The sequence below is a fragment of the Epinephelus fuscoguttatus genome, linkage group LG17 (assembly GCF_011397635.1).
Source record: "Epinephelus fuscoguttatus linkage group LG17, E.fuscoguttatus.final_Chr_v1".
Lineage (NCBI taxonomy): Eukaryota > Metazoa > Chordata > Actinopteri > Perciformes > Serranidae > Epinephelus > Epinephelus fuscoguttatus.
Window position 1 is genome coordinate 30,525,367 of NC_064768.1, and position 12,264 is coordinate 30,537,630.

A 12,264-nucleotide genomic window follows, 5' to 3' on the forward strand; every position below is an offset into this window, starting at 1 on the left:
TGAGAGGACATCTGCTCCAGTCAGACTCTTCACACATTTCCCTGTTGTCAAAGTGTGTTTGTGTGTGTGTCTTTAATGGTGAGTAAGAAGCAGAGAGCACTGTGTGTCCTTACACTACACCATCAGACCCACACCCTCTCCTCCAGCTATCCTTCAGCTAGGCAGCTCTGGTGAGCTCGCTGAACATTAACCACCGTAACACCTTTCTACTAATTTCACTGTAATCTACTTTACTTTCATCAGTCAAAAAGCATCATCCACGTTGCTCCGTGTCATTTTCCGAATCTTTTATCTTTGATATGATATAGAAAGCTTTTAAGACTCCCCATGTGGCCACTTACAGTAGCTCATCTCATCTGATTAGCTGACCATATTCACAGCCAATATGCATAAAGCATTTTACCGCCAAATGGCCTCCACATGTGAGGGTGAATACCTTAAAGAAAATGGCTGTTCCTTTTTTGAGAGAAAAGAACAGTCGTTAAAGCAGACACCATTAGTTCTGTCCGTAAATGCAGCTGTTGGAATCACACACCCGTCGCTGCCTTTGAGAGACATCAGTCGAGCGGGCGCTGTCATTATGCAACGCGTTGGCACTAAAGAGGAGGCAGATATTGTGGGAGTACACGGATGTCACTCCCGCTGCAGCGTACAGTCGGGCATGATGCACGCTGATTGATAGTTGAATGCTAACAGAGCCCGCCGCGCTAATGCACGCCCAGAGACATCTAATGTCGGTGACGGCGGCGGTCTGCGTGTGAGGCAGAACAAAGCGCCATCATCCATCAATCTGTGTCTTCTAGCCTGTGATCCTGTGTATATAAACCTTGCATCATCCCATCCTCTCAAGTCCAGCCATGCAGAGACCCCAGGATTCACTGATTCATGCCAGAGCTGTTATGAACTGTTTGGAGAGGGAGGGGTGACCTTGCTTTTTAGAGAAATAAATCTTCATAGTGCAGACTTGAATGTGCATCAACTCTTCCTCTCCCTTCGTTTTTTGCTTATTTAAAACACTGTTGTGATTCAGAAAACCTTCAGTTTGCTCCACACTCAAGCAGAGGTTATTTCTTTTTTTATTCCTTCCTTATTCTCAGGCTGTATTCAGTCTCCTTAAAGTGGACAGCAGCTTTTTAAATACTGGACAGAACAGTGTGACTGTAGACTGCTATAATCCCCTTTACCATAAGGGGGAGCTCAAAGGCAAAGGGCCTCATGCAGGACTGAGGGAGGACCAGCAGACTGGTACAGAGAGGGATCCATTTTCCTCTGCATCAGTGGGAGAATGGCATTTCAATTGTGGGTACCTGATGTAGTTACACAAGAGGCCTGATCAGTCCTGCACTAAAGGGCTGAGAAACTGTAACAGTCAGCTGTTTCTCTCACACTGTACTTGTACCAGTGTGAGACTTTTAATGCATTTGATTTCAGAAATGGATGTAAGAACAACATCCTGGATTCAGACCAGACAGCCTCACAAAGTTCACCTAAAACCAATCACAATCCAATCCTCCCCCAAATGAGGAGTACAGGTTGAAAGGGCACGGGGAATTCTTTAAAAAGCAATCAATGCAGAGATCGCGGAGGATCACCAGAGGAACAGGTTGTGATGAGTCAGTTAAAGATATCGATCCTGCGATTGATTCCCTGATTGAGTCATAGGGAGTCTTCCTTTCTCCACCATGTGTGACTGAGCTTTGATTACCAGATGATTCACCTGCCTTTCGACCCCCAACGATTGGCTTTTAGCTCCAACGAGTCGATGGATTAAGAGCTGGATAGCAAATCACCAGCGTTTAGACAGCTGTGAGGGGCTCTGTGACTTTTTTGTGGTTTTTAAATGCATTCAGTCGCATCCCAGAATACGTATAAGGATGTTTAGAGATGCTTCGGTGTGCCTTTACGCACTCTGAAAAGGCCAGTTCTTCACAATAAGTGCTTGTTATACTTAAGCACATTTCAGTGCTTCATAGTTGTTTACTTTTACTTTACTACTTCTCACTGTGGTTGTGCTTAAGTAAAGAACGCTTTTCCACCAGCGGATGTTTATGACCCCAACTTCCTGTGTATTATTGTCCATGAAATGGCTTTTTTTTGTCTCTTAACTCTCAATTCACTGCTCACACACCTTCTCTCTTTTTGCAGCAGCAGCTATTTGCTGCTCTGTCCCCTGACAATGACTCTTTCTCCATCTCTCCCTCCCACCGTCTGTCTCAATCCTTCTCTTTCATTGTCTGTTTACCTCTCTCCATCGCCCATGCAGCATCACTCTTTCTCCTCTGGCAACGAGCTATTCTGTCTTCGCTCTGCCTCGCTCTCTCACTCATCCTCTCGACTGGCAATAACAGCTTATCTTCTTTCTCTCCCCCCCCCATATTTTGCAGGGTACATCAGATCCACAGTGCGTTGTCTGGGACTATGGCAACCCGTAAGTTACTCTAAATGATTCTGATGTGTGCATGTGAGAGCGAACAGTGCAGTAAAAGCATGCGTCTGTCAGTGTGTGTGTTGATGTTTATCTTGTGTGTGCTCATGCCCAGTCAGATTAATTTCATTAATGAGCTGAAAACAGTCTAATGAAGTTCCCTGTGTTAGTGTTAATTAAATTAGTCAATGAGAACAAACGCCATTCTCTCTGTGTTGCAAAGACTTCACAACTAACATCACTCAGATCGCCTCATTGGACCAAGTTTTCCTTTGTTGCGATCCTCTGTTGTTTTTTTGTTTTTTTTTTTACATGTACTTACACCATGTTAGAGGCTTCATTCATAGTTACTAAATCCACATTTAGCTTAGCTTGAACATTCCAGTTTTATGCCACCAGTGACCTGATTCTTTAGTTTTGACCGAACAGGTTTTTTTCACTGGTCTATGTGGGCCACTGACTCTTTGACATTGATGTATGTGGATCATCTAGTGAGCTACATAATGTAAACCAGCACAATTGATCATGCTAACCATTAACCCACATAGTGATTACTCTTTTTTGTCAATAACAAAGTCAAACTTGTTCAAAACCATTAAGCCAGGGTTTGGTGCCATGCAGGTCATGGTCTCATTGCACTTTCACTGAGGTCACAACGGCCCATATCTCACCCATGACAGTATGACTGAACAGATGCAATTTTGATCCGCTCATTTCAGAGTATATGGATGGCAAGTTCTTTTTTGAGGATGCCACTTTGGCTAAATCCAACATATGCAGCACCAAAACATTCTCATTTCCATCTCATCAAATACTGACGCTCAGTCAGTGGCCCAACACGTCAAATTATGACACTCTAGATAACCCTTTAGGGTCACTTTTGGACTTTCAGGGACAACGTTTTAATTTTGGCCTGTTATATGCACTCTGTCTTTTCAAAATAAACTTCTATGTTGACAGGAAATGTACAGTATCCACTCATGAAATGCATATAACAACATTTCAAAATAAAATTCCAGTTTAGGTTTTTTTGTTTGAGGTTTACTCCCCTAGGTTTTTACAACAGAAGTACGTGGTGCAGTGCACACTTTGCATTGAAAGTTCTCTGCTCAAAATCTCCTTACTCAATTGTTCTGGAGCTTTTGAGCATACCACATGGTAGGGCTTTGTAATATATCTATTATACATTGATACTGTGATATGAGACGAGCTATGGTGTTGGATTTTGGATACCGTAATATCTTAAGTTTGGTCTTTTCCTAGTTTTAAAGACAGTAAAGTGGTTTAATTTTCTGAACATACCAGACTGTTCTAGTAGTAACAGCCACATACTGATGATAATTTATCAAAAATTGCGTAAATATTTTGTGAAAGCACCTATAGTCAGCACTCTTGTCTCAGTATCAATATCGAGGTATTTGGTCATAATTGGTGATATTTGAGTTCCTCCATGTTGCTCCATGTTGGTCTTTACTGGCAAATGGCGTTTGCTCAGTTGTCATGGAGACTTCCTACGAGTGCTAAGACTAATCAGTCATACTTATAGTTATAAATCTCTTCTGATGAAGACCATGTGATTCAGTAAACAGCTCCAAAACAAGTGAGTAAGTGTCCCTTGAATGAAGATTTATTTGCCAGGTGTTTCATTGTTATATCGATTAAAAAGGCTGATTAGTTGTATATGAATATCTTTTTTAAAAGCCTAATTTGACAGATGAATCTTCAACCCACCAAATGGCTTCATAAGACTTGAATTTGTCTTCACAGTTAGGCCTCACTGTCTACTGTGACAGCACGATGGATGGCAGAGAAATCCCATTCAGCTCAGCGTCCCCCTTGAGATCACATTATAGTTTACCCAGTCCTAGCAGAGTACTCTCTGGTGACCAAAGCATACAATGGGACCGTAGGTTCACACGGAGAGGATAAGGCGTTTTGTAACTTATCAAACTACCCCTCTCCATCAAGGTAGGAGAGGAACAAAGCTCGGCAAAGTCAATTAACTAGCCGGCAGATTACAGCTGCAATCAAATTAAATTCGCAGACGTTAGAACGGCAGAGAGCCCGGCAGAATATAAAGTGGCAAGGTGGCGGCGATGTCTGTCAACCAAACACGCTCAAACTGCAAGGAATGTGGAAAACATCCAAATGAGTTTGCCAGGGATTGGGTAATATGTTTGCAGACATGCACAGTAGGGAGCTCACACAGATGCTTAGAGGCTTTCACAAACACACACACATAGGCTGACCAGGACCTGGTTAATGTGACATGCACTGAAAATGCAGGCAACAAAAAAACAGCAACAAAACAAGAATGTTCCAGTTTTTATAAGCGAAGCTGTCTTCACCAGCCCGAGCATGGAAAGATTTGTCTATTTTTAGCGCCCGTCTCAGCTACTCCCGCTGTCCTAAACTGACAGCGATATTCATGATCTCCATGGGTTGTTTACATTTTGAGCTGATGCACAGACTTGACCGCTTCAGTGTAAACAGCCTGAGGTCAGTCACAGCATGCTGTTTGGGTGCAGATGCTGTTAGGAGAGAGTGTGAAGCTGTGAAGCCCCGCCAACTGGTGCGCTTCAAATAGAATCTGATAGTGACATATGGAATTCATCATCTATACATTTTGTGCATCAAGGGCACACATACAAGGACACCTGCACAGTGAGCAAACAAATATATAAATATACACTGACTGTACATTGTTTGGTGTTGCATTCCTCCTCCATTTGCTGGCCAGTAGATCTTGACTGGAGCTGGGCAGGAGCGTGCAGTTGATATGGGCAGAGAACATGTTGTACAAAGCAACCGTTTGTTTGCTGGAGGATATCACCTCTCTCAACCTGGCTGTCTCTCTAACGGAGCCACAGGCTTTGAGGTTGAGCGGGAGGCAGACAAGAGGTGGAGAATGTATAGATAGCAATGCGGAGGAAGGGCAAACACAGCGGAGCCAGACAGCAGAGGAAAAGAAGTTAAGCTCGGAGACAGGGAAAAAAAAAAACTTTCAGTCTACGACCTGCATAGGGAAGCCATATTTAGCTCACACAGATGCACCCACATTTAAAAAAATGATTGTATGCTGCATGTGTAACATCCCGCCTTATTTGTTGTAATGCACACATGGCTGGTGTACACTTACTTGGAGATCAGAGGCTCAAATTTCTAAGGCCTACTGTCATCCCACACAATTGTCTGTGTGCATGTTTTTCATGCAGCAGTGGTCCATTTAGAAATCTGCGAGCGATTTCAGCGGTAGCTCTCTCCCATTTGTGCTCTCTCTCAGCTGGCTAAGTTGGCCAACAGTTTGTGGCACTCACAGTTCATCTCAGTATTTATGTGTGAGTGTTTATTTATTTATTTTGCCCCTAACAGGCCCATATGTCGGCACCATCTGCCCACCCAAATCGCTGCGCTCACCATCCCTCCCTGTCTTCCCCCATGTGCCCGTCTCCTCAACCTACTCTCATTCATTTGCCTCGCCGGCTCGAATAGATACTGTTGTGTTTAGCTCTTGTAAAAGTTCTACAAGGTTCGAAATCAGGAGGTTAGAAGAGGCAAAGGAAGCTAAAGAAGAAGAGTACACATTTTCTGACCAAATTCGAAGTAAAACAGCACGTTGACATGAAAGTCATGTTCCTCCTGTCATTTTTATCTACCTTGAATCTCTTTCATTTCTCCGCAGTCTCTCACTAACTCTCTTTCTTCTTTGGGAAATGATGATGTTCCTCTTTTTGCTGGGTGGTTGCTGACCTTGCCTCTGGCATCTCCGCGCTTTGACCCTCACTCTGCCACAGTATGGGATATCTGGCTGAAGCCCCAGTGACACACACACACACACACACACTGTACAGTGGAGCACTTATCTCATGTCTGGTGCATTATAGATTGGCTCGGTTAGATCGTATACTGTATGTGCCACTCCCAGATGTGTTATACTGATTCTACGGCTGCTGCTTTTTCAATCAAAACAAACTGCCTTTCGCTGGTATCTATAAAATATACATTGCACTACTCAGATATTTATTTATGCTCATATATTTCATATTTTATTTGTAACATTTGTATTTTGCGGCACAGAAGAAACGTACTCTCAATACAAATGGCACAGCGCAGATGCATTAAAGGCAGGCGAATGAGCAATCTCAATTTAAAGCGTGCTTAAAAAAATATGACCCAGTAGTTAGAGATGAATGCAATATACACTTTAGATGGATGGATGACAGTAAGCTTGTGAAGGGTTGAGGGTCACTTAATCCTATTTCTAATCCCCTGTGGTCTTCAGCTTGATCGAGGATCAGTGGTTAAAGAACCAGGCGCCCCCTCCCCACCCAACCCCCGCCGCCCATCACCGCCGTAGAGTAATAATGGCCTGGTGTGCAGCTCAAGTAGCTCTAACATCCTCAATCGGACACGGTAGATTGAGGCTTGCTTTGGGCTCAGACTGATCTGGCAGTGCTATCAGCTTTGGCACCGGCAGGTCTTAACCTTAAATGAGGTATAAAAAAAAATAATAATATAAAAATCAAAAGCATATTCTGCACACTGCCAAAAACTAGCTGGACACAAATCTGGCCAAAATGTAATCACATTTATTTTACAAAAAGGCATAGCAGCAAGTTGTGACCTAAGCCAAGTGTATGACACTTCTTTATTCTTGTGACAATGTTATGGCCATTTATATGCCATCCGTTACTCTTCTGTGTAACAAACAAGCACGTAAATGAATGAAAATACATAATTACAGTTTATTGTTTTTCCCTCTTGGATAGCTAACACTTCACTATCAAAGTCTGTTCTCTAATGCCTTACATTAAAAGAGTACTGCATCAATTTAGCATTACTGTCAGACTTGGGATGGACATGATGGAACTAGAGACATCGTCTTTTTTATTTGGTTCATTCATATTCCTCGTCAAAACCTGGCGCCATTTCTTGTTAGATATGATTAAAGAAGCATTTCACTGCTGGGAAAATGGTCTTCTCATAAAACTGACCAATAAACGCTCCCACTGCTGAGTGATGTAATGTGAGCTTGGAGCTAGGAAACAATATGGCAGCCGTCTGATGACAAATGATCTCGAATTACAGTTAAACAGTGAGCTATAATATGTTTGTGAAAACATTTAAGGTGATAAATAGGCAATGCAGTAACAGAATCTCGGTTCATATTATATCAGCACTGATCACAATGTATTTAGCCTCAGTTTTTACAATGCAGGAAACAGTATGGTGCCGACTTCCTGCTCACAGTTCTTGTACTACAGCCAAACAGTGCACTAAAATATTAGCTTATTAGTTGATCTGAGTTCGGACTGAGTTTGAGCACGATCTGCTTTGATACTCTTTGTGTTTGCTGTGGTGGGCAAACAAAAATGCAGAAGTACAATCTGTAGTTCGAGAGGGTCCATGTCATTGGTCCAACAGCCCATTGGTCCGACGGTTCGCGGTGCTGAACGGCTCCCGGCCGGCGTATTTCTACCTTGATGGTGCGCCGCGACTGGCTCTGGGTCAGCTGGGAAAGGCTTGAGGCGAAGCAGGCTCACAGCTTATGTGTTTTCACTTTCTTTTTCATTTTAACCCACACCATGATCTTTTCCTGACCCTAACCAAGTGGTTTTTGTGCCTAAACCTAACCAGACCTTAACCACAGGGCATCATGATGATTTCAGAACGGACTTCGGAACAATGAGTTTAATATGGTCGGAACAATGGGATGTCAGACCAATGGGCAGTTCCCAGTTCGAGATCCAGCAAAAATTTGAGCCGAGAGATGAGCAGGGAGATGTGTGCGCTGGTAAGATGGAGGGAGGTCTACCATAGTTCATTTACACAAACTACCCACATTGTTATGATGCAAAGCTGGTTGAAAATCAGCAAAGTGTCCCTTTAAAATCAGAATTCTATAGTTGTTAGCTACAGTTGAGGAGACAACCTTGGAGGAAGTAAAACCTGTGACCAGAATAGTCATTCATTCGACTCTTACTCATACTTGCCCCACCTCGACAGCAAATTAAACAGTATAAATAAACTATTACCCATTTTTCTGGAACCCCCTGGACCTCCCTAAGGACCCCTGGGAGTTCCTGCATGGACCCCCTGTGCTAGCAGAAGCTACTCCTCCAGCAGAGACGAGAAGCAGGCTACAGGGGTCTGCTGAGTTACACATATGAATGTGTGTCAGCATTAATGTTAACCCTGTAATAGACCTTGTCCATGGTTTATTCAGCCACTTGCAGGCCCGGTGCATTCTGGTATATACTTCAGCTGACTTCAACCCTTCAATGGTTTAATGGATTCAGAGAATGGATGGATGCTATACAGACAGTCCCTGAGGAGACAGCATATAGTTCAGCCTAAAAATAGCCCTCCATACGAGGTAATAGCCAGACACATTATAGCCTGTACCATCTAACACAGTGCCTTTACATCACATTTACATTGTACACTGATCTGCCTTATGCTGTTTTCTTTTTCAATGTTTGTTTCAAGGCAGCCGCCGAACTTCAGTGGAGGTTTTATGATAAATCAGCTTTTGAAACTGAGCCACACAAGAGATGCGTTAAAGTATTCATTTTGTCAGTGCATACCTCTGTCGTAAATTGTGAAAACAAAAAGAAAAATTTGGTTGGTTTGAGATCATATTCATGTAGCACTTTACACCAGTTCCACTTGTGCATATTTCCTCATCCCTCCCCGTTATCATAGACAAACACTTAGACAGAAACAACACACACGCCTAATACACTTAACAGTGTAGCCACGGGGGGGGTTGGAGAGCTGATAGGGCTTGCTCCACTTTTCCATCTGACAGAGCAGAGGGGATCAAGACTGTGTCAAACAGCGAGTCAGTGCGGCAAGAGGGAGTCAGCCAGTAGGGCTTATGTGGGCTCTGCCTCCATTGGGCGTTACAGACGTGGACAGGCTCTCAGCTCATTTCCTCAGCTATCACAACAGTCCTTAGAGAGCGCCTTAACATGGTAGCTTCGATTCTCAGCAGGGGATACTTGGGTTCTTGTCGAGGACAGTTGGCTTGAGGGTACTTTTGTGGCTTTAAGTAACCGTTTCATGTTGAGATCAATTCTAAGAACTCTTGTGTTTAAATCTGAACTTTAGATATGATCTGTTTCTGCTGCTGGACTGCATGGATGAGTGTGGGCAGCTTGCACTTACGAAGAGTTCTCCACTTTAGGCTGGGTGATAAGGTTATGTAAAGCAGGTTAGGATTGTTAGGTTTTTTTCTTCATGCATTATTTTTATTGATTGCGCCATCATGTGACCAGTGGGAGTGGAATGGTGCTCTGTATGTTACTATACGGTTAGTGATAGCCTGTAGAGCTGAAGGTGTTTCCCTTGGGCGAAGATGATGATAGGCATTTGTAGTGATTAGTATTTAAAGTTTAGATAAGAAGTGGAGGAAAGGAAGACTTGCTTGGAATACATTGCCTCCTCATTGCTGGACCTTTACAGTTTGGGATCCACTTGGTAAGTAACATCTACAACAACTTAAAATCTATTTTGGCTCATTTTGTAGCTGTTGTGTTGAGATGTCTTGACTGATTTGCCGCAACAAACACTCTCCTACAAGATCAAGCGCAGCATTTGCCTCATGTTATAGACTCACATGTTATCTTCTTTCCTCTCATGCAGCTTGAAGTAGGCTGAGAGGGCACTGTGTTAGAGCTTTGTGAGATTCAGAGTTGTCCTGAGGGCCTTAGCGGTCCTCTTTGAGCCCCTGACAAGATGCTCAGTTTCAGAGAAACCCACCACATTTTCTACAAGATGTAACGCTTGGAAACATCAGGTTGTGAAAGCCCAAAATAAAACAACCCCGTTCATACTTTTTTGGAAGCGGGATTAATAATCCATTTTCAGCAGGAGCCACTTTCTTCAGAGCGGCGCGCCGTGACCATGTTAACACAGAATGCAGGCAGTCAGGACAGCGGGCCATTTATGGCCGTAGCTGAAACCTGTATCTCTGCCTTTCCTGTTCGCTCACTAGCTTGCACACCAGGAAGAAAGATAATCCTGGGAAAGAAGCTTATAAAGTAGCCCATGGCCATGCCAGAGAGCAGATTGGGGCGGTGGAGGTCAATGACAAAGCATCCTCATCGCACGAGAATCAGGGAAGAAGCGTGAAGTAGGGTTTTGTGTGACAACCTCACATGACATGAGCTACAAGAAAGACAAGTAGGCTTAAGCAGGGACAGTACAGTTGTCCCTATTAAAATACCAGTTCAAGTGGAAAAGTAAAGAAACTAGAAATCAGTGAGTATGGCTCCTTCCTTCTCCTTTTTTTTGTGTCATATTGAAAGTGGTGCCTTCTGATAAGAGATGACTGATGCACTTTTGCCCCTAAATCATTCCATAGCACATGAGACTGATATCAATATATATTTCATGTTCACGGTACCACAACAGAGATACTATTTAAAAGCCTGTACAGTCTTTGACATAAACATCACAGCAATCTTCAGATAATCTCACAGCATGTTCTTGTCGTTATAAGACCCATCTTTACATCAGTCAGTGGAAGAGAGGAAAGCTTAGTTCCTACAGAGTTAATATCTGGGTCAGATACATTCATGCATCCCCACACACACACACACACACACATAGACATAATACACTGATGTGCAAGCGCGGGCCTGCTCTGTGCCAAATGCTGTGTAAATGTAGGATGGTCAGTCCTGCATAATAGGTGCTATGGAAGGTTGAGTAAGTACAGATGATTTGTGTCATGTGAAGATTTGCTTCAGTGCTTCCTAGCTGTATTGAGAGTAAAAGGCCGATGTGCTCTGCCTCTGGTGAATGTGCAGTCTGGGTCCCTGTTGGTCGGGGATGTAATGTCTACAGGAATAGATTCCATCAGCCAGAATAGATGTTTTTCCTCCACACTGTTTTTCATTTATTTCTGTGGCTCCAATCAAGGAACTAAACTCCTGGCATCGTAAAGAGGTTTGAGGATATGTATTCACACAGGCACAGAGCTGACGAAAAAGATAAGCAACAGTGCAATTAAAATCTGTAAACAAATACAAATAAAAAAAATAAATAGATAAGCTCACCTACGCCTATTGATTTAATTCTTGAAATCTGAAAAACAAAAAGTCTAGCACAATCAGGCACCTCCAGTATGTGCTGAAAATACTTATTTCATAAAATGGTCTAACTTTTAGCTATAGACACTCAATACATTCAGAATTCTATCTAAAACTGCTAAATCTGCACATTGTTCTCAATATGGAGATTGCTGAGTTAGCAGCTAACAGCACCAACATCGCTAACAATGGTAACAGTGCTGACAGGGTTAACAGTGTTATCCTGGGGGGAACAGGAGGATGGGTGCTATCCTTCTGCGATGACACCCTCCCAGTATCAGTGGCAACCGCTGTATGAACACAGTGCAGAGCAGCATCAGTGAGCTAGCCATTGTGGTACACACACACAGGACTCACATGCACATGCCACCAGACCATTGACCACACCACGAACAGAGAAGCAGATTGCAACACAGAGAGTTAGCATGACTTCATGCTTTACTCAGGATGTCATGACTCATTATGTCTTTACATAGTTGCTGTTTATTAATACTCCCGGTGTTGTATACAGAACCCTTACCTTTGGGGGAAAAAAAAAAAAAAAACGTGTTTATTGCACTCGTAACAATATAGAGCTTCAGGAAATAAAGGGATATAAAAAAAACATGTGACAATGCTTTTTGCCAGATTTAAACCCATGATGTTGCATTTGATATGTTGACAGACAGCTGGGGAACCCAGGATGACCCAACCCGTCTAAATGTGAATCTGTCAGTATTAATCTTGTTGAGTCTACTGCAC

The 12,264-nt window shown here is 43.0% G+C and overlaps 1 protein-coding gene across 2 annotated transcripts in view; it reads left to right on the forward strand.

Annotated features, from left to right (window-relative positions):
• The window catches only part of adgrb2 (adhesion G protein-coupled receptor B2), a 316,757-nt gene that overhangs the window by 224,199 nt on the left and 80,294 nt on the right, over positions 1–12,264 (forward strand). For both annotated transcript variants that reach the window (XM_049602672.1, XM_049602673.1), the window contains exon 16: positions 2,385–2,428. In XM_049602672.1, coding sequence (XP_049458629.1) covers positions 2,385–2,428 — 44 coding nt within the window. The remainder of the gene's footprint in view (positions 1–2,384; positions 2,429–12,264) is intronic.